This window comes from Ischnura elegans, chromosome 2, assembly GCF_921293095.1.
Source record: "Ischnura elegans chromosome 2, ioIscEleg1.1, whole genome shotgun sequence".
NCBI lineage: Eukaryota > Metazoa > Arthropoda > Insecta > Odonata > Coenagrionidae > Ischnura > Ischnura elegans.
In genome coordinates, this window is record NC_060247.1 from 79,024,874 (window position 1) to 79,048,268 (window position 23,395).

At 37.7% G+C, this 23,395-nt stretch overlaps 1 protein-coding gene across 2 annotated transcripts in view; it reads left to right on the top strand.

Annotated features, from left to right (window-relative positions):
- The first annotated feature begins 1,584 nt into the window (after positions 1 to 1,584).
- LOC124154024 (histone deacetylase 6) overlaps positions 1,585 to 23,395 on the top strand; it is a 37,356-nt gene continuing 15,545 nt past the window's right edge. The window contains exons 1-14 of one of the 2 annotated variants that reach the window (XM_046527505.1): positions 1,585 to 1,798; positions 2,006 to 2,188; positions 2,390 to 2,520; positions 2,703 to 2,886; positions 4,811 to 4,908; positions 5,494 to 5,673; positions 5,774 to 5,966; positions 7,984 to 8,043; positions 11,214 to 11,303; positions 15,453 to 15,559; positions 15,769 to 16,001; positions 16,912 to 16,993; positions 19,206 to 19,293; positions 19,490 to 19,672. In XM_046527505.1, the coding sequence (XP_046383461.1) occupies positions 1,796 to 1,798; positions 2,006 to 2,188; positions 2,390 to 2,520; positions 2,703 to 2,886; positions 4,811 to 4,908; positions 5,494 to 5,673; positions 5,774 to 5,966; positions 7,984 to 8,043; positions 11,214 to 11,303; positions 15,453 to 15,559; positions 15,769 to 16,001; positions 16,912 to 16,993; positions 19,206 to 19,293; positions 19,490 to 19,672 (1,815 nt within the window). In that variant the 5' untranslated portion in view covers positions 1,585 to 1,795. Of the gene's footprint in view, positions 1,799 to 2,005; positions 2,189 to 2,389; positions 2,521 to 2,702; positions 2,887 to 4,810; positions 4,909 to 5,493; positions 5,674 to 5,773; positions 5,967 to 7,983; positions 8,044 to 10,559; positions 10,620 to 11,213; positions 11,304 to 15,452; positions 15,560 to 15,768; positions 16,002 to 16,911; positions 16,994 to 19,205; positions 19,294 to 19,489; positions 19,673 to 23,395 lie in introns of both variants that reach the window. The other variant, XM_046527506.1, reaches the window with a different exon arrangement.

The following is a 23,395-nucleotide window of genomic DNA, read 5'->3' on the forward strand; positions in this document are numbered from 1 at the left end:
CGGATCGGAAAAATTGATTTTTTTCAAATCCATCTGGCCCAATGAAAAAAAGTTATGGGATCAATCAACAATAAGGCCTGAAAATTTTGAGACCTCTAGGTGAACCCCGACCCTCGCTCAAATGCAATTTAGGGGAAGGGTCAAAATTTGAATAATATAATATTTTATGGTCATCCCTTATAGATTTTGCCGAGTTACTGCCCTTTCAGTCAGAGCAAAAATTTTGTGCATTTTGACGTAACTGCCACCTTTAAGCCACAAAATGCCTAATTTGAATCCTCAAAGAAAATATTCCAACACCCATGCAGCGTCACGGATAAAAGAGTGGCAGGCCGATTCCGTCCCCTCCCCGCTTGCTTCTCCCCCTCCCGTGTCTCGAATACAGCAAAATTCATCCCGCGTGTGCTGCTAGTTCATCTTTGATAATGTAAATCAAAAGATGGTAGAAGGTAAAAAAGGATGCGTAGTGAGACGACTTGTCCCTATTTGGCACCTTGTCCACGTTAAACAAATCGATGTTACCAACTTTTAGAGAAATTATGAAATATTTTTAGATACGAGAATGCAGGAAAGTAGCCTATGGTCTATGAAGAGGCCTCTTGAGTGGCTATGAATAGGCTTTGGGGGAGTATGAGGGGGTTACCTCCCAGGAAACTGGGAGTTCAGGAATAATGTTGAAAATCAACATGCCTGTAAATGCATTTTACATCATTTTGGTGCTTAAAATTTAACTTTAAGCTAATGCAGTTATTAAATATCAAATTCAGACAAGATTTTTAAATAATTTTTTGATTTCTCTGAGGCTTTGGGGGGGGATCACCCCCCCCCCATAGTTACGCCACTGGTGCTCTGTGTATGGGTGCCTGGAGGAGTTGACTGAGGAGAAGTATTGAGAGAAACATTGGTGTAAATCATGTCTTTATTGGGAAAAGATTGCATACGAATAGGGGGCAGACAAGTGGGTTGGCTGGGGATATTTGATGCATAGCATTAGTGAACTTCAATTTCATTTGTTTCGGAGGAGCCTGTTTTCCATTGTCATTAATTCTCATATTATTTTCCAGTTATTATTCTAAGGCTTCTAGTCCATTTGCTAGCTATTTGAATTGGGTCTAACATTGCGCTTATGTTCCGATCCAATCAAAGGCTTTGTTGCCATATCTGTTTGCAAAGTGGTCGTAACTTAGCCACGTGAGAGCGAAATGATGTCGAAGAAAGAGACGTGCTAAATTGACGGCAAAAAGAGTGCTCCGCGTCAAGCCCATGGCCCTTAAGGGCCTTGGTCAAGCCTAATACATTATTTGAATTGGCGCCATATTTACTGAATCGTCATTTGTTATCAACTACGATTGGAAGCTTCATACCACGGTCTTAGAATATCTTCATACAATTACCTTTTTCAATCATTTATCAATCAAAAAATTAATTTCAGAATGTAATCATGTACTTTTACTGGTCTTACGAAACCATATAAAACGTTTTTCATCTTTTCAAATTTTATAGCTAAGATAAGAAACTCTCAATTTCGATAGTGTAGCCATCTATAAATCGCTAGAGAATTCATTAATCGAGTTTCAGGCGCACATTTAATTTTCCATGACAAAGTTTTGATATGGAAACAAGGTGCGATGTTTGGCATCAAAGGCATGTTTTGCGAGGGCGGTGAAGTTTACCTTATAAAGCGATTCACTCCAGTATGCTGCTAAATTACTCGTATTCCATTGAGTAAACAATATCGTTTGATTTTTCGTGTGTGGTTTTCCCTCGGCGTCGTTATAAAATTTGATATTTCGCTATGGTAAGTACGAAGTCATTGCTAAATAATTAAAAGTTATTGGATTTTGGCCTAATCATTGACATGAAACGCTTTTATCCGATGCAAATGGCTATTTAGGCCATTAATTAGTATCACGTAGTTCTCTAAGCTGTAATTATTTACGAATCATTTTTAAAGTTAAGTGTTTTACATATTTTTACGCTCTCAATCTCTGTGCATTTTATATAGTCCAGTGCATCTAAAGGAAATTCTAAGAATAGGAGGAGCAGAGGCAGTGCTGAGGGAAAAAACAATGCTCAGAGTTCAGGCCGAAGTGGACCTTCTGCGGCCCTCCTAGAAGCCAAGAGAAGAGCAATGAAAAAAGGAGCCAATAGCCCAAAGAACGACATCGTTAGAGATGTTTATGCCGCGGTAAGATAACTGTTCGAATTCTCCTTTTTAATGTCGTAGAGTATTTGCACCATTGATGCCGTAACAGTTTAATGCTTAAAGTATAAGAAGAACAGTGTTTTACCTATACTGTTCTCGTATGATGTCGGTGTACATTTAAAATATTGAAAGAGCCGCAGAACATTATAACTATATATTTTTTGCTTAATATCTCTTATTTAGATGCATGAATGGAAAGATTCGACGAAAAAGGATACTGCAGTAATTTGGGATGAAAAGATGTTGAATCACAAAGCACTTTGGGATGAAGGATACCCGGAGTGCCCTAATAGATTATCCAGTGTCATTGAAAGGTAATTATTGCAATTGGAAGCCTTTAGCAAGGAGTATTCTTACCAAATCTGTATTACCACGAACAAGGAAACAACTGACTTGACTGATCTGGATGTATATGTGTTTGTTTTTACTCCATTTTGGTTAATTTTCTCATCGCTTTGTTAATGTATATCCTCCTCTCTAATTAAAAACTTCGTAGGTGCACTTCCTTGGGCTTACTTAGTCGATGTATATCTCTTAGTCCCAGAGAAGCTACCAAAGAAGAGATACTTTCTCTACACTCGAAGTCTCACCTGGAGAAATTAGCATCTACAGCAGGCTGTGAAGATGCTGATCTCCTTGAAAAACTCTCATCTCATTATGATGCAATATACCTTCATCCTGTGAGTATAGAGCGTACATATGAAGAAAATGGAATCCCAATTAAAAATAATAGTTCCAGCTTTGGAGTGAAAAAATCCATTAAGTCCTTCGTGGATTCCCAATTGGCAGTGCTATAGTAACTTAACCCAGCACCAAACTTTTGGAATGACGTCAGTACTACATGTAGCTATTGAGGGAAGGATGGAATGTCTTGTCCATCTGGGGCCCTGTTGGAATGGGTGGTAGTGAGCATCTGTTTGTCAATCGATAGCGAGTGTAGTAGAGATGTGTAAGTTTTCCTTTATACAACGAGACTGTAAACTCCAAAGGGTACTACTAAGTAATGCATTCATGCTCATTTTCTCAGCAGTTTTTTATTTTGCTTCTGTGTCATGCTCCCTCTGCATCTTATGTGAACATTCTGTTGAAAAATGTATTTATTTTGGGGTGGGAATGAGCTGGAAGATTACCATGAACTAGGGAAATGATTGCAGGGGATTGACTGTGGTTGGTGGATTATTCAACAAATAGGAATTGGAATGAAATAAGGGGGAATTTGAGCTTTACAGTCACTTAATGCTCAATATTAAATATATGTAAACTCTAATGGCCATAAAAATTATTTCTTTCTCCACTCATCCTACTTTCTCAATAAATCACTGTGTTGTTATAAAAAATATATATGTTATATGGAGGTAGGAGAGGTTTTACCTCTGAGACCAAATTCCAGCCTCTGAAGTAGAATTGCCACGCATGCACAACCAAAATAGGAGTCATTGTAAAGGCTAGAAAGGGCTGAAAAAACTCACTACAGATGTCTCCGAATTTCGATGAGGAGGTAGCATCAGAAGAGCGCAGTCAGATGTTGATAAAATAGGATGAGTAAGTGCATTGAGAATGCACATTTCGACACACAAAATGACCCTCTTTAGGTAGCTGAACCGATTCAAATTGATCTAGTTATATCAGGTCTAATTTGGAATTAAATAAAGTTGGCTCAGGTCTGATCTTATCACATCAGACTTGATATCATTCCAGACCAAATGTGATCGAGTTAGATCAGATTTATTTAATTTCTGGTCATTCCTGATGTAGTCAAATCAAGCATTTCAGGGGGTGCCTTTAGTCCTGTGAAGAATCTCAGGTTATAAACTAAAAAGCCGTAGTGGGCTCCCATCTGATGTTGCAAAGGATAGTATTATGGTTGTGTGTATTCATATGTGCACGTGGTAGATCTAGTTGAGAGGCTGGAGACATTAAGTTCCTGCAGTGAAACCCTTCCCTTCCTGTTTGCCAGCACAGTGATTTATTGTTTTATTAGGATAGCATTGAGAGTTCGAAATAATTTTTATGGCCATACACTGTACACCATATTTATCCTCTGTCAAAGACTGCTTTACTGTTCTCGTATGGTATTTGGAGGAGGCGACCGACAACTTAGGTCATTTGTGCCTTGAGGAAAGGGTAGGTAAGGAAGGGTGGAGAGAAACCCGGCGTCGGCCTAACGTCCCATCCGACGGACGGAGTGTTGCGCTTGAAATGTCCTCCACTCAACACTCAAGCAGGGATCGGGCAGTCTTTGAAAATTTTCTGACACCACCAGGATTTGAAACCGAGCCCAGGGGGTGGGAAGCCAGCACTCTAGCCACCACACCAACCCGATCCCATATTACTGTTCTCCTTGGGACCAGTTTACAGGGATGGGGTAAGAAGATGGTCAGGCGGAAGAAATTGGGGGAAAGAGGTTGGGTGATGAAATATGAGGTGTGAATGAGCGAACTGTGTGTATGTATTTAATAATCATGTTTTATTTTTAATTGAATCAAACTTTCAAAATAATCTTTGTGGTGTGGTAAGGAGAATCTGAGGAAACCTGTGTATTAATTCTAAGCTTGTGGTTTTACAGTTTATATTTGCTAAAATATTACTCTTTAAAATTTTCAGACTACTTATGAAGCATCTTTACTGGCAGCAGGAAGTGCTATTGAACTAGTCAATTCAATACTAGATCGGAAAGTTCAAAATGGAATGGCTATTATTAGGTACGCACATCTTTTTCTTATCGCAGTGTACCCCTCGTGCTCCGTTGGTGTGGTATGATGCTAATTTATTTGTGTTTGATTTGGTGTTCAGTTGATACTGTTTTTGTTTCAATCAGTTTTTTGGTAGATTTTTGATTATTTAAAATTTTTCAGCCAAGATTTTACATTGTTAATATGATTGGTAATTGAAACAACTCTTGCATAAAAAGTTATATCCAACTATTCATGCTAAAACAACTGTGAGCTGTTGAATGTATCTGTATCAGTTTAAACAGTAAATAAGATTATTAGACTTCATTTTCTTGCCTCCTAATGGGTTATTAAATCCTGGAAATGAAGCAGACCCTGTTGTAAAGGATTTCATGCTCCTTTACCAAAAAACCTCACATATGAAACTTTTTATGGTTCTCCGCTGAAAGTTTCATTGGTGAGGTTCTACTGTATGTTTATTTTTGTTGATATTATGGTTTTCTCTAATGTTTTATTGTGAAAAAAAAGGAATGTATGTGCTCTCAATTTTTTGTAAATATTTTTATGCATATGGCTTGATCATGTTAGAAATTAATCTTTACTTATTTTTTGTAGACCCCCTGGTCATCATGCAATGAAAAGCGAATACTGTGGTTACTGTTTTCTCAACAATGTGGCATTGGGTGCTCTACATGCTCTAAACCATCCATCCAAGTCAGTATCGCGTGTCCTCATCGTAGACTGGGATGTGCACCATGGGCAGGCAACTCAGCAAATGTTTTATAAGGACCCTCGGTAATGCATCTGCGTTTATTTTAAACTCATGAATCAGATTGTGTGTCCTCTTTTTAATGTTGAGAGTCATGTGTGTAACATTTTAGTGCTCCCTTTCCAGGGTGTTGTACTTCTCAATCCATCGCTATGAGTATGGACAGTTTTGGCCTAATTTAGCAGAGTCTGATTTTGAATATGTTGGAGAAGGAAAGGGAAGAGGATTTAACATGAATATTCCTCTAAATAAAACTGGAATGGGTAACCAGGATTATTTTGCCATTTTTCGACAAGTCCTAATGCCTGTTGCGTATGAGGTTAGAAAATTAGTATTTATCTGTAATTTTATTTGCAATTTAATTAAGTATGAGTTCAATTTAACAGCTAGTTCAGGTTATTAGCTTGGAAATATTTTTAGTTTTTTTTTAAAGAGTTATTTCAACCATATATTCAATGCATAGTTTCAATGGATGTCTTTTTACATCATGCATGGAAATCTATTTTCAAATCACGTATTGCTTACCCATTGGCCTGATCCTTTTGGCTGAAATGGTCATGCAATGGAATGTTAGTGAGGGGTATTTATATTTTAATATAAATGAGTACTTTTCATCAGTTTACCTCAAAGTTATGACTGGTAGTCTAGATATATTTTAGTGTAAAGTTCCTACTGTGATTTCTTGTTTTCATGTTTTTAAAATTGTTTCTCTACTATAAATATGTCAACTGGACCAGTCATATACAATTCAACAGAACTGTCACAATCTTGGTTAAAAATGCAAAAGTTTATCTTTTCAGTCTCTGGCTGTTTGAAGTTCGGGTGCTGGAAGTAGTTTTGTTAGGGCTAAATCCCATTGAAAATTTAAAAATTTTCATTGTTTGTTACTTTTGGGAGATGCTAGATAGTGGAAAATTTGGGGATATATATATGCATTGACAAATGATATGTTGCTTAGCTCTTCCTATGTTATGACCTATTTACATTAGTAGGGTATGATATCCTGTTTAGGATCAAAGTGATTCAGTTGAAACAATGAAGAATGTTTGCTAAGTCCTAAAACTTTAAAGAAAAATCTCATTGTTTCTTGATTAATTATTAATTGAACATCGGCAGTTCAATCCCTCTTGTCCTTTACAAAAAAATATTAAACATTAGATCAATTGGTAATATATTATCAACTGATTAATCAGAGTACGGAAAAAAATGATACAATTTTTCTGCTAAACAATATCTTGATTACAAAATTATAAATAAGTTATAAACATTTATTTAATTGCTGAATTTTTAAAAATTTTCTTTGATTTGTAATTTGGAGGGCACCTATGAATTACATGAGATGACTCTTTTCCTACTCCTGCTCCTTCTTCCTTTGGGAAATGTTCAGAGATTTGGCTTGAACTCCTCCCCACTCCCCCTTGCCTATTGTGATATTTTTCAATATTCAAGTTGTTGACAAAATATGTATATTGATTTATTGAAGAACATAATTTTCTTAATTATTTTTATTTTATAACAGCTTAGACTAGTGTTTAATACTAATCAAAACATATTTTATTAGTTTCTTCAAAATATGTACATATTTTTAATACAAAGTCATCATTCCATGCTTGATTATGTTGGATTTATTAAAGAACATAGTTTGCCCAATTATTTTTATTTAAGTCTACTAAGCATGTCTTCTATCTCCTGCTGACTGTGCAGCACTAAGCACTCCTTTTTTGGAAACCTCCGCATCTCTGCATTCCATAACTGTCAATTCCTCTTAGCTGCTCTTCTTCATCTTGTAGACTTTTTCTCTCTTTTCATCTCTTTTCAATTAAGCATCTCTAATATCTCATTTTGAATGAGTGACAGTGTTGACTGAGTGATAGAGCAAGGAATCATAGGGCATAAATACAGTTGGTCAGGACCTGTCTGCCCATCCCTGCTACCTGGCTTGTAGGCCACCAGGTTTGTCGAGTTGTGCTTTTGGCTGGCTGGTGGCGGGTAAACACTAAGGACGACTGTGCTACTTCATAATGTTGGCATGATTAGAACAATTTTTATTGCATATTTTTAGCTATATTTTAAAGTGGAAAAATGGAATGATATTTTCAAAACCCCCATATGTAAAATTAGGTGAGATTTGACTCAGGCCTGTAATCCCCCTGGACACTGCATGTGATTATTGGATGCCCTCTTGAAAATAAAATCACTGGTACATTTTTTACTCAACCATATTATTGCTGATAGGTACTTTCTTAATGATGTGTTAAGTGCAGTTAGAAAAGATGAATGTGTGTCAGATGTATGAATGTGTGTCTAATCTTATGTTTTTATTTTATTCCATGTAGTTTCAGCCAGACCTTGTCTTGGTTTCTGCTGGCTATGATGCTGCTATCGGATGTCCAGAGGTTGGAGTTTGGTTTTGTATATAATAATTATTTTATAGGTGTAATCATTTCCTAGGTTCCATGTGTGCAGGCTACATTGCTCTCAGGACTTCTTACTTAAAGTCACAAGGCTTATTATTTTAATATGTATAGGTTTAAAATTTATTAGAATGAACAGTCAGGTGATTGGGTTGGTGCGGTGGTTACTGTTTTGTCTTCCCACCCAGTTATATCGGTTATAAATCCTGATGGTGGCGGAGAATTTTTAGAGATTGTCCGATCCCTGCTTGAATGTTGTGTGAAGGACACTTCAAGTGCAACACTCTGTCCTTCAGGTGGGACGTTAAGCTGTGTTCCCCTGGGTGCCTTTTGAAAAGAGCAGGCTATTTTTCACCTCTCTTCACTCTTCCTTCTCTATCCTTCCCTCATCATGCAAATGACCTCAGCTGTCGGTCATCTGCCTCAAATACTATACCATACCATGAAAAATCCATTGCAAATATACATCCTTGTTATACATCTTTGTAAGTGTAGGTCTTTGTCACAGAATGTCATCACTGATCACATTTCACTTGAAGTGAATCTGCTTGTATGCAGTATTGTACTTTCTATTCTCACAGACTAAAAAGTGAAGTAGGGACAAATAACAAATTTTCTTGAATTGGTATGTGAATCCCGTAAGATTCTGAAATGTCACAAATTTCAACTTCATTTAAAATCTGATGAATAAAATTTTGCAATATAGCAAAAATAATGTAACAGCTCTCATTTTTTATAATATCCACTGTAAAAAGTATGAGGAACAAACTTACCTTCAGTTAGAAATTTTTGATGGTGCCAAACTTAATATGTGGTACATTTAGTGGGATATTAAATTCCTTGTTATATCAGCATAAAAATTTTTCATCTCTGCATTACATACAATTAGACATATTTTTAAATACAGTTTAAATTGTATGTAACTCCTGTAGATTTGAGCTTGTAGTTAGGCATGGGGGTGATATGAGAATTTTTCTTGAGCCAAAACATGGACTTGCTGTGAATTCAGCCATTTTTCTCCGTTAGCCTTAAGGGTCCCATTGTTATGTGGAATTTCATGTTATCAATATGCTCAGAAATAGAAATATTATCAGTTCATGTTTTATTTTTTGTTGTTTACCGAAGGACTGTTTGGCAGAATTTTCATGGAGCATATCTGAAGACTTGTGGTTCTAATTCCAACTATTTTCATAGGTAATAGTCCCTTGCCAATCAACTTGAGATCTCTAATGGTGTGGCCCTGTGTTGAATTGTTTTGTTTCAGGGTCATGACCCATGATTTGTCACTGAAGTGCATTTTCATCTTTACCAGTTATTTCCTAGTTATTCTGAGCAACTTCAAAGCAAAGCCTTGTTGGATGTACCAGGTGCAATTTTGAAATTAATTTTCAATAACCAAATCCAGTGAATATTAAACTACTAATAAGTATACCCAGTTAGCTAAGTATGATTCCCTGCGGTAATGGCAGCTGTAGCCAAGTTTGGATTGAGTCATTGGTGACTGTTGTATCCCTCAAAAATGCTTGAATGTTAAGAATTGGAGCTATGAACCCAGGTTGGGTATATTTAGGACATGCCTCATATTCTCCCTTGAAAATCCACAGGCTTTGAATTTGAGTGTAGCCTTACCCATTTCATATTCATTTTTAGCAGCATCAACTTTTTTCCTGCATCAGTAATTTAAATCATTTTAAGGATAACTAATATTGATTTTTCTTTTGAACCTGGCCCTGACAGTGGGGAATGTACAATATGTACATTGTATGTAGAACCATGGTCTCATCGGGTCGTAGTTGCTGATAACAGCCTTAGCAGCACAGTAGGTGCTACATATTTAGTCGTGACAATTTGTCCCAATATAACATATGTAACACAATAAAATGACTACTTGGTAGAAAATTAAAGTGTCGTCACAAATATTTATTGGATATCAATCGGTTATCTTTTTCCATCTTATCTAGGAAACAAGTGACATCTTTCTGCCGATCTCCATCCATCTCTTATGCTCCTTATTTTTTCCTGCAAGCACCAAATCTAGATAGAAAGGAAATAAGGTTAACAAAATTAACCGGAATTGATTTTATTGCATATTGAATCAAAGTTTCGCTATCTTCATAGCTGAACATTTTTGTGCTCCTATGCTGGCCATTGAAAATTCCATTTTTAGTCCTTTAGACCCTCATGTGAATGATTTAGTTGGAAATGGAAGTATTTTTTATGATAGAATTCCCAAGTCTGCTGTTCATCGGTCACATTTATTTGTTGCATGATTATTTCATGTTACAGTTATTCTTTTCTAACATTTTTGGGGAGCAAATTATCATGTTTGTTTTAATCCTGAGGGGTTTCTATCACTTTTTCATCTGAATATCCTGCTGCAATTATAATTACAATTAATTACTCATGGATTCATAAACGGGTGACACCACTCTCGTCACTCCTTTAACCTTAGCAATGACACCTAAAAATTCCATTTCCTCTCCAATTCTGCTCTGCAGTTCAAACCTGAGCTTGTGCTTGTGTCAGCTGGGTATGACTCTGCTGTTGGAGATGAAAAGGTACATGCATCACACTTCACATGCAAACATTTTTAGTTACTTTTTCTAACTCTTCTGTCACTTTCTTTTAATTTGAGTATTTAAGAAAGCATTTTAGATTATGTAATAAGCCTTTATTTGACTACTTAAATTGATGCCTTTCTGTCACTATTGAAATCAAGTGAATTATATAAAATAATTGAAAACAAATTTTCTTCTATCATTATTCATCCTTCTATCAGTTAATTCCAAATGCTGATGGTGGTTGAATTTATAGTATTAGTCAACTATGTAATTTTGAACCATATTCAATTCATTGAAGTATCAATTTTTTGTCTATTCCTGCACACAAGGAACTGTAAGTAAACCCAAGGAATTTACTTCCTTGAATCAAATTTATTTTAAATCCAAGGGATTCTCTTATTTTTTGTCTATCATAATTTTTTCTCCTGCTCAATTGCTGAACTATAATTGCTAATTGTTTTAAGTAATCAATTCATTGAGATATGCTATGCGCACTTTGTGATTATATATTTAATTCATTTTTTGCGATGTTGACTTCTTCAACACTCTCTAGATTTCCGTGTAACCTAATTTACTTTTCACTTCTTTTAGGGAGAGATGGAAGTAACACCAGCATTTTATGCTCACCTTGTTGCATCATTATCTTGCTTAGCTGGGGGGAAGATTGGTGTAGTTTTGGAGGTATGTGTATTTTTTTTAATCTGACTTGTGTGTCTTTGTAGGGAGCCCTGCTACATAGTTATACATGTAATTGTTCACATATTCAGACGAATTGCATTTATGATCTTACATTACTTGCGTTTTATTTTGTCATAAGAATACTGTGAATCATTCTTTGTAAAGATTTTCATGTTTGCTGCTCTTATTTTTAAGAACCAAAGTAATAACTACAGTAAAACCCCTTATTTACACTTTTCTAGGGACCCAAGAAAAAAAGTGTAAATTGCGGGAAAATGCAAATCGTGGGAAATAGAGAATTTTCACTTTTATTCATATACTGGCTTTGGAAATGTTAATTTTTTAATTGTTCACTAAGCATTATTCCATAACACTGTTTCCCTCTGAAGCACAGTGTTTTTGCTGGCAGCAAAAATTAAAAAATAATCCTGTTTTGTCTGCACTGAAAACATCTTTTGGGCTGTAACCTATAATCTGAATATATTAGAGTTCTGGAAGCTTCCAGAACTCTAATATATTCAGATTCTTTCCACTGAGTTGCTGTCTCTATGTTAACATCTTTGCTTTCACCACTCACCATCTTATATACACGACTGTACCTATTTTTGAATCTGTCCAACCAACCATTATAGATGCCGTGGAATCTTCGATTCCCAATCTTGTGGGGAAATACTTTTTCTAAGGGCCTTTGGGCCTGTTTACACGATACATTAACACGTACGAGTTAATTTCTGCTTGCATGAATGATTTTTGTGGACCGGAACGGGACATGTACGAATGTAGGCAGGGGCAGATCCAGGATTTTTTTCTGGGAGGGGCACTAGAGGGCCTGACAGGCAAAAGATCTTGTCTTAATTGAGATTAAAAACAAGATATAACAATGACTTTACAAAATTCTCTTTATTTTTATATCAAAGTTATTCTTATTGAATTAAATGATTGAGCCTCCTTGAGTAATACACAAAACAAAGCGAACATAATGATGACCATCAGGGGCGGATCCAGGATTTCTTTCTGGGGGGCACAAGCAATGCCGTATCCAGGATTTTGATCTGGAGTGGGGGTGGGGGGCACAATGATACCACGTTATACAAAACGAACGCAATGATAACCGGACCGTATTAAAAATCTAGCATATTTTTAAGTGTCTGGGAGGGCACGTGCCCCCCCCCCCCCCCTCAATAGATCCTCCTATGATAACCGTATTCAAATTTTGTCTCTTTTTTTAAGCATCTGGGGGGGCACGTCCCCTTCCCCTAAATCCGACTATGAATGCATGAACCAAATTTGAACAAGTTCTATTTTCTGTTCGTGCATATACGCTCAAGTTGGGTGAATACACGGTGCATTTTCGTGTTCATAATTTAGACATTAACATGTACAGGTTAATGTACTATGTAAACAGGCCTTTAGATGACACCATTTGCTGGGACATTTGATGATCTTGCACCTAAAAACTACTCTTTTAGAATTCGTTCTATTTATTCTTACCTGGAATTCTTCACATATATTCTCTTTTTTGATAAATGTCCGCACTGGTTTGCATATTTTACAATGGCATCGCGATTTTTCACCACGGTATTGAATGTTGAGACTGGGAATCCGAACGGATTGCCAGTCCCAACATTCGAGTCGCCAGCGTTTGAATCGATGCGGGTTCCGGTGTGGGAATCAACTATCTCTATAATTTTCATTTTCTCGTCAATTAAAAACGTCCGTTTTTCACCTCGAATTTCCATTTTCAAGCCGGATCAATTCTATTTCCCGTACGAGTTGAGGGTAACCCGAGTTGCCGATCGGCAACACACGAGTATCTGACCTACTCCTCGGCGATCAAGTGCGTAGTACAAACTGTCATGGGACTTCATAATTTTTGAAATTTACAATAGTTAGAGATACACTGCTATTTGAATGGGATAATTCAAGTTTAAATAAGATTTTTTTAAGTATTTAATTAACCCATAATTGCTACGCAACTGTTGAATGAAGTCAGCGCAAATGATCCCAGCTGTCGGTCAAGTTATATAGTTCCGGCATTTATCACGTCTGGTTCCCTTGCAAACTCTCGTATCAAATTATCGACTACATGATTATTGTCAACATTCCTTCAGGAGTTCTTGCATTATAATTAATACATAGCTCGATTGCTCAATACACCTACCACACCGACTTTCATATCGTGAATCTTTTCGCCGCTGACAGAAAACGAGATGACGTAGTTCAACTTTCCGACGTTAGTGGCGTTCTGTCCCGCCACATTCAAATTATTCCCGAAAATAGTTCTCATTACGTCTTTCTCTCTTAGATTTTTAAATAAAAATGCGCGAAAGGAAGCCAAAAGACAGTTTTAAGGGCTGATATGCGCGATTAATTGTTTTACTACGCAAACATTTTTTTTTAGTCGGCAAGTCGTGATGCACATGGCGGGAAAACGAAAAAAACACGGCGTAAATACAGGGTTCTATTTACATTGGAGAGATAGGAAATATGACGGGACCCAGAAAAAAACTTGCAATTTGCGGGAAAACGTAAATTCCGATAACGCAAATACGGGGTTTTACTGTAATTGTAATCGTAGTGAAAAAGTATCATAACTAGAGATGTGCGAATAGCATCCGCGAATACTCAAATACCTTGAATACTAGAAAGTATTCGATATTCGAGATCTCGAATAATTATGCTAAAGGTACGATCTCGAATACTTTGAATTTCGCACCATACACTGTCGCACGCGCGTCGTTGGTAGATGACTTGGAAAAATGTAGATAACTCTAGTCGTTTAGTGCATGCGGCGCCATTTTAGGCAAGTTGATGAACTACATCAAATTCGCGGATTAGAGCGGTGAAAAGAGTTCGACGTGGGAAACCGAAAATGATCGGGTGAAAAAATCCAAAAATCCCCAGTTTCCCCCACCAGGAGAACCTCAGTGCCGTGGGATAGTCCACCCCTCCTCCGACGCTTTCCTCCTCTCCGAAATAAGAAAAGGCCCCAGATGACTCAGGGTTCCTATTAGGAAGACCATAGATCAAAAGCTTCAAAAGAAAAAATCAAGTTACAGGAGAATAATAGAATCGTGTTTCACCCTTTCCTCTTTCTCACCCACTGACCTTTTCCTGCCTACCTGCTTCGAAGTTCCCCATTTCTGGAGGTCAACTGCTGCATGAGGCATCTATTAGCCCGAAAGGTGTCTAACAATGACTTTCGGCAATTGATATTAGTCCTTTATTCGATTGAAATATTAGTAATGTGCGCGTAATTTGAAAAAGAATAAGACCAAACACGACTTATTTCTGACTTTATTTAAGCATTTTACGCAAGGAAATAAATGTCAAAATACGACGGAGACTTAGCATTCTGGTGAGACTCGATATGAGCAGCAGAGCTTCTCGGAAGTTGATGCGGTATTTTTTCTCGAAAACATACATCAAGTTACAATTTATGAGTTGTGCTATAAATCTCTATTGTTACAGTCACAGACGAAGGGATATTTGGTTTTTCCCTGCTAGCAATTCGAATTCATCTTCTTATCCCGTGAGAACTTCCAAAGATGGACTGAAAATAATTGAAGAAAATCCAGTGGAGAAGCGTGTGTATTTTGCAAAACGCCTCAAATTCTCCGCTAGCACTTGACAGCAGGAGTGGGGGTAAAGCGAGCTACCTGTTGAAAATAAGAAGTTGGATGAAGCAGAGTATCAGATGGGTGTGCTGCTGAAATGGCGTTTGGTAGATAAGAATGTATACATAAGACAGAAATCCATCGTAGCAGTGTAAATGCCGAGATGGCATGCAATCATTTTTCGCGAGGTGGTGTGTCCCCTTAGAATATTTGAAAGAGATGTTAGTTGAATCAATTATATGCCCAATTGTTTCCATAAAATTAAAATATTCCATTCAGCAGCTAAATTCCTGTTTTAATCCTTTAAAGGAAATCAAAATTACTCCCCAAAATCTTGTGTTTCCTGCTGCATAGGCAACCGAGTCAAACATTCGCGCATTCATCGATTAGTATTCGAGGTATTCGAATATTCAAGCAATGATTTAATATTCGAATTCGATATTTGAGTTCCAGAAATCTGCTATTCGACCCATCTCTAATATATATGTATAGATTTATGATTTACGTCTTCCCATTATTATGTATTTTTTTTTAGGGAGGATATTGTTTGAAGTCCTTGGCAGAGGGAGCTTCCCTTACTTTACGAGCCCTACTTGGAGATCCTTGTCCATTAGTTGAGTCTCTCGGTGAACCATCTCAAAGGTAATAATTAATTGGAGACAAAATGAATGTCTTTCTTTTCCCCGACTTGCACCCATTTGATTATTTTAAATGTCTATGATCATTTTTTATGACTTGCTGAAAAAAATTATCAGCATTTTCGTATTATACTTGTTTGCTATACTCGCTCCTGTGAAACCAAATTTTTATTTATTTATTTTTATCTGGTGATTACATATAATTATTTACAGCATTTTGGAGACAATCGGCTATGTTAAGGAAGTCCATGCACCATTCTGGGCATCACTTTCACAGTCGCGATGTAAATCAATGGAAGGTGTGAAACTGCCAGACAAGAAGATCCCCAAGGACCTGCCAGGTTCAGGGGTAGGTCAACCTGTATATGAAACTCGGAACTGTTATCCAGTTCAACCAGAGGAGCTGCGTAAAGCATTGGATGCTAGGTTGGACTCATTGATTATAGGTGAGTAGGTAGTAGAGGAAATGACTTCCATAGCTTTCAGCTAGCTCAAGTCTATTTTCTGGCCTTTGGTTTTTATAATTTCTTAACTCTGCAGTTTTTAATCTTTGGATGTTGATGCTAGTCCTTTTTTCGTAAACTATATGTAAACTTCATACTTTATGCGCATTTATGATATTTATTGGAAGAGCAACAAGTTCATTTAATGATATTAGATCACTTAATGTAATTACCATCATAAATTTTGACATCAAATTCACATTTGTAAAAACTTGGATAGTTTTTAATGGACTGAAACTTTGGAATTTGGAAGCTTGAGAACCTATGTGTTTGTGTTGCTATTGTGTAAGTGTATCAATGAGCAAAATTTTCTTATAGTTTGAAAAAAAGTATGATTCAATTTTAATGCAGGAAATTATGTGGAAACCAACATAGTCACAGGGGTGTTTCATTTTTGCCACTTATATCTTAGAGTGAATTGTAATATCTGGAAAAATTTGTAACCACTCGAGAATATTCTAGATATGATTTTTTTTAAATTAATCGATATCATATGCCAAAATTTCCTTCTCAAATTTGATCAATTTCAACAATAAACAGCAACATTTCAATTTATTTTTTTATCCAAAGTGATCACTAGGTAAAGAAATACCATCTTTATTATTTGCGGTACTTATCTATTTGTGCTCCTTTTAAGTGCCTATTCCCAGCAGAGCATAATGTGTGTTCATTAGTCTACTTATGGTTTACTGTTCTTAAAGCTAAAATTACAGCAGGAGATTGATAATCCAGAACATGTGATAGTAAGAGCAATCTGAATTTCATAGCCTTGGTATACCTAAAGTCATATTTCTGTTGAATAGTATGTCTTGATTACATTTTCTTAGTTTTTTGTTATTTTATTTGCTAACAGGAACCAAACTTACTTTTCCTAAGGAGAGAGTTTGTATGGTTTATGATGACAGGATGCTGAAGCACAAAAATTTGAGAGATCCGTGAGTAGAAATCTGCTTAACCAAAGTATTAAATGCAGTTTAAAGTATACCGGGACTAGCCACGGTGATTCTTTTCTCTGTGGTTCTTTCGCACGATTGTGCATTGCGGGTGACTCCCGTAAAAGTTATCGCCGCGGCTAGTCCCGGTATACTTTAAACTAGTCAAGAGCGAACACCTCTATGTGTTTTATGTCCGGGCCTGCTCTCCGGCTGTGGCGCTGAGCACACAACCTGGACTGCTTGTGCCATCACATGCCCTGCAGTCCAGCAACACCTTGTCCGGTAGTGTCGGCAAATATCCACAGGGAAGAATGACGCCTCGGTAGCTTAACTGGCTAAAGCACTCGACCGGAAATCGGGGGATCCGGGTTCGAATCCCGGTCAAGGCGAATGATTTTTTCTCTGTGGTTCTTTCGCAGTATTAAATACATTTGTTTGAAATTGCAGTAGAATATCAATTATCCATAATTAGGTTTGGAGAATCATAATCAGTTGTTGGGGAATCATGACCATTGTCCAAGTATTCCTGATGCTAATTTCATTATCATATTTTCTTAGTATTCTAACCTCCCATTGAAATGCTCATTATATTTTCTTGAAATTTTCATCACCCAGTTGTTCCTTAAATAAATTTCTTCTAGATATTTTATCTCCTAAAACTATCATAAAGATGTCTGTGTATCATGTTAATTGAATGTGCTCCATTAGTCTGCAGTAAACTATATGGTGAATACATACTAATAAAGTAATTTGTCCCGTATTATCCACTTAATTATGTATTAAGTTTGCTCATAATTATGTGTTTTTAGTCATAAATTCAACATTTTTTGTATTTAAAACTAGAACTGTGCTCTAGTCTACAGGTTTCAGTGCATGTAAAGGAGGATTTTTGCAGAAAACATATACAACATTTTAACCAGCTCAGTATTTATTTAGTGACAGGACAGAACAAAATTTCAACTTAATTATATCAGTTTAAAGTATACCGGGACTAGCTGCGGTGATAACTTTTACGGGTGTCACCCGCAATGCACAATCGTGTGAAAGTTCCGACCGGAAATCGGGGGATCCGGGTTCGAATCCCGGTCAAGGCGAATGATTAATTATATCACCTCACAACAATTTTTCTAGAGAATAATCAGCTTTTTTAATGAGACAGAAGTTGTGGATCTTGGTTGTGGTTGAAAAGGTGCAATTTGGATATTTTTATGAGTAGTCAGAGTGTATACACAAGTACAGTAGAACCTCGTTAAAGCGAGTACGGGCTATAGCGACACCCCCGTTATTACGAGAGATAGCCGATGCACCGTCAATTGACCCTATAATAAGCGTGTTAAAAAATTCGTTTTTACGAGACCCTTTCGGTGTTGGCTCTCGCCATAGCGAGGGTTTCACCGCCGGAAGACTTTCATCAAGACTCCTTAACCTCTGTAACTGCTAGCGATCTGTTAGAAATGAAGTTAATGGAGTGCTCAGTCTCAAATTTTTGTGGTAAACTATCGTTCGATTAATATAATGATTGACGAAACAATGATTTGCATGATTTTTATTCAGTGCGGCGCTTATAAATTGTTTGAATAGTTAGTCGTTATTTAAGTAAGGAAATGTAGTGATGCAAAAAAACATCACCTTTCGTCTGGATTTATGCTTACGTTTATCGGATAGATGTTTATCTGTCGCCGCACCACTCCTGTTCCTGTATATCTGTTCGCAACAGGTATATTGGCTATTATTTGCTCCACCTCCGGTAAAGCGACAATTCGTTATAGCGAGTGTTTATTAGTGCACCGTGGAGTGTCGTTATATCGAGGTTGCACTGTAATCTTCATTAATGCCAATCAGGAAAATCTTATAATCTGGACCATTTCATTTTTTAATATTGAACATTGGAATGAACATTGGCATTTTTATGTTTATCTTTGCATGGTATGCTATTTGTAATATGCAATGATTTTGCCGACCTGGGAGCTCGTGAAAATGTTTAATTTCCAAATTATTAAATCAAATAGGAGTTGAAAATTGTTACACAAACCAACTTTATAGCAGTCTGGATGTTAAGGAACTGGTAAGGTGTCTTGCCTATCATTCTTGGAATTCTTTCTGCCCCTTTCAGCTCTCTCTTATGATAGTAATTTTTTGTGTGTTAATGTGCATCAATGGTTCTTGTGTCTTGTTTCTTGATCCTGAAACTGTGAAACATTTTTTTCCACAGATGCCATCCAGAGAGGCCAGATAGGCTTTCAGCATGCCTTAATAGAATTCAAGAGTATGGTCTTTATGACAGATGTTTTCAGTTGCAGGTAATATGATATTTAATTCATTGTTACATATAGTTTGTTGCAATTTTATTGTGAAGCCTTAAACTCTCTAATAGGTATCTTTTATTTTTAAATTTGCTTGCTTATGGTGTTTTACATTTCATTTATAATGAAAAATGCCAATATTTCTGTCCTTGCAAATGTTAATTCAAATTCTTGTTGTGTTCAACTGCTTCAGGGTCGCTCAGCAACTGATGAAGAACTGCTGCTATGTCACACTGAGTCCTACATTGAGTGGGTCAAGCGCTCTTCTGTAATGGAACGTAAGGAAATGATTAGGCAAGAAGAGGACTTACAATCAATATATATTCATCCTGATAGTTTCGAGTCAGCCTCTGTTGCTGCTGGATCAGTATTAGAGGTGAATGCATCTCATTATATGAATTTCAAAATTATGTTCTTAGAATTTGAGAAGATGCGTTTGACACCAAATGGGGCAAATGAGGAGTGGAATGAATAGTGATAAACTCAGAGGGAATTAAATTTTGGTTGAGTGCATGCCATTAGCTATTAATAAAAATCCATATAACACAGTGAGGACTGGAGGGGGAAGATGAAGAAATGTTGTGGATGACTAGATTCCATGTATTGCTAATTCTCAATCTGGTATCTCTGTTATAACGTTCAATCCGGCTGTGTGACCCGAAGAATCTATCTTCAGAAACTATGAAGCTGAAGTCCATCCTACGTCTTTACGGTTGCGGCAACAGAGCTATATCCCACAACATTAAATAGATAACAAACAAGGACAGTAGGAACCAGTGGCGTAACTAGGGATATGCTTTGGGGGTGGGGATTGGGGTGGCCTCAGGGGGTGACTCCCCCCCCCCCCCCACGGGCAAGGGGGAGTCCAGGAAAATTTTTTAAAATAGCATGCCTGAAAAAAATTTTACATAATTTTGGCACTTGAAATTTAACTTTAAGCAGATACAGTTATTATACAGTGTGTCCCAAAAAGAATGACCCGATTTTAAATAAGATTATTTATTAGGAGGCTTAACATCAACATATCGTGTACTAAATTACTCACAAAAGACAAAAGTTTATGAAAAAACCATCATAAATGTTCAATATGTCCTCTATTGGCTGTGCGGACGACATCTAGCCGATAGCTGAATTCATCCCAAACTGAGAGTAAGGTGTCTTCTGTCACTGAAGCTACAGCAGCTGATATTCATGTTTTTGTTCATCAATGTCATGACGTAAGGGAGGAATGTAAACACGCTGTTTAACGTTTCCCAAAAGGAAAAAATCGCATGGTGTTACGTTAGGGGACCTAGGAGGCCAAGAGTGTAAAGCCTGTTCTCGTGGTCCTGTATGTCATCTTCAGGAAGACTGGCTGGACCTTATTGTTAGACCTAATTGTTAGACCAATGGTCTAAGGGTTGGACGCTCCACATCAGCGCTCGTAGTGACATTCAGCGGATTTTTCTAAAACTCTAAACAATGCCGATCACATATGGCGCTGTTTCGCTTGCCTAGTGACATTTGTTTCAATATTATTACAAGTTAAAATTGGGTCATTCTTTTTGGGACACATTGTATATCAAAACTGCACAATAGTTTTTTTTTAATGTTATTTCTCTGAGGCTTTGGGAGGGGATCTATCCCCTCATCCCCCCATAGTTGCACCAGTGGCAGGAACACATCCAAAGACACGGAAGACATCATCAGCCAAAAGAAGGCCTTCCTCCCATACGTGAAAGGAACAACGGATAAGATCGGTAATACCGTATAAGCTTGTGTAAGAGGCGCACCCCTATTTTGAGGATCGAAGCTATAAAGAAAAAAAATTTTGCGACTTTTTTTGTCCTATCGTGCGGTGTTGCAGACTTATGCCTGGAATTTCGACAGTTATCGAAATGTCCTCTTTCAGTACTATTTGAAAAAGGAAATTTTGATAACTGCGGCGGCATAAGAGGGAGTAGAAAGAGTTCCGATCCTCTCTTTGCATACGCCATCGCTCTACATAGCTTGTCCTACTCACGAACAATTTTGTTTAAAAGCGCTCGCAGTAGTATTGCTATAGAATTGCAGCCGTGGAAAATTTTAAGGCAAAACACGACAGGCAAATGGCATGAGCTTTCCCAAGAGATTGAACAACAATCGGGGCAATCTCAGCGCCGTAGGATAATAACCACGTCGTAGATTTAAGGCCCCTTGCACACACACCGATTTTGGACGGCCGGTAAAATATCGGCCGTCCACATTCCAATGGTGAACAATGGGAGAGCATTGGAGCTTGCACACGTACCGACCACACGCCGGCACCGGTAAAATGCCGTTTAGCTGCCGGCTATTGTCACTGTGGATTGCCGGCGCCGGCTCAAAAACTTAACAACGTATCGTTTGACCGGTAAAAATCCGGCGTGTGTGCAAGCATCGCTTCGCCGGTAAAATATCGGCCAATATTTTACCGGCCGTCCAAAATATCCCTACCCCATTCCACCAACTGACCTTTTTCGGTCTACCAGGTTCAATTCCCCGAGTTTCTGGAGGTCAAATGCTACGTGAGTCACCTTCTGAGCTCGAAGATATCTCGATATCTTTCAGCAATTGTATGACACGCACGAGGTTCTAAAAAGAATTAGACCTAACGCGACGTATATCTTACAGCATTTAAGTTTTTTGAGCTCTAATTGATTGACACAAAGATTTATAGCTGAAATAAGGCTATTAATATTCAACATAGTCCAAACAGCACAATTTTGGAAGAAACAAGCGTAGCATAAGCGCATTCAAACAAGACGACACGGACTGGAAACTCAGGCAACGCAAACTGCGTATATCACATTGCTGTGCCTTCGCCCCTTCGCTTTAAAGGCAACGACGTCACATGCAAGATCGGACGTGTTCTTCCCTTTCTCCTTCGCTCGTAGCTTTAAATACGGAGGGGAGGGAGCCCTCTTCCCCTCGACCTCTCCTTCAGTGCTCTTCACTTATAAGCATTTCCGATATCTTCTATCCACCATTAAGTCCAATAGTGAGCACACTCGTTCGAATTTTTTCAACCGCAGGTTTTGACACAAATATTACTATATGCAGTATAAATGCCGCGGGATGCCCACTCGCGGCAATAAATTTAGCGCCCGCTCCGGAGCGAATCACCCCGCGCGATCTTTTCAATGTTCACCTCTGGGGTACCGACGTGACGGCGCGATGCTTGCAAAAAATTCAAACAGGAGCATTTTAAAAATACGTCACTAAGGGAGAAACTCCCCTGCCTGCCGCTTGATTTTGACCCAGGGTTTCAGATGACTGACTCACGCTGAAAACCAAGGCCACTCAGTTCCCCTTGAACTTGCAACCGGTGAAGGGGAGGGGGGGAGGATAAGAAGTTTGTGTAAGAGGCGCACCCCCATTTTCGGCTGCAATATCTGGGAAAAAAGGTGCGCCTCTTACACGAGCTTATACGGTATCCTTCGGAAGATTGACATAAAGGCCATTTTTAAACCACACACCTAAGTACAACACCTCTTGAGAAATGTTAAGGACAGGATGCCACTTCAAATTGAATGAGTGTACGAAATCCCCTACAAGTGTAAGAAATACATTGGGGAAACTGGACGAACAGTCAAAACACGACTAGAAGAGCATATGCGGGCCATTCGACTGGGTTACTCAACGAAGTCAACCATAGCATAGCACGAAGCCACAGGGAACGCAATCAATTTTGAAAAATCTAGAATCATCGCGAAGGTGAAATATTTTAAAACCCGACTCATCGCAAAGCCTTCGAGATAAAGGAAAACAAAAATAATTGTAACAGATATACCACATTGAGAATTAGCAATGCATGGAACCTAGTCATCCATGACATTTCATCATCTTCCCCCTCCAGTCCTCACCCCTCTGCTCACCTCTCCAAGCTGAAATAAAAAACCAAACTCCAGCACCATTCTCTTGAAGAAGTGACCAGCAGTTGGTCACAAAACGTTGGGGCAATTTCCGATACATCACACAGCATACACCTACCTGTCTGTCTCTCTTCAATCACCATGAGCCACGAAAGCTTTAGTCAAAAAATGTATCACTTATGTTTATTTTTGCATACACTTAATAATTTTCTCTTATTTCAAAATTT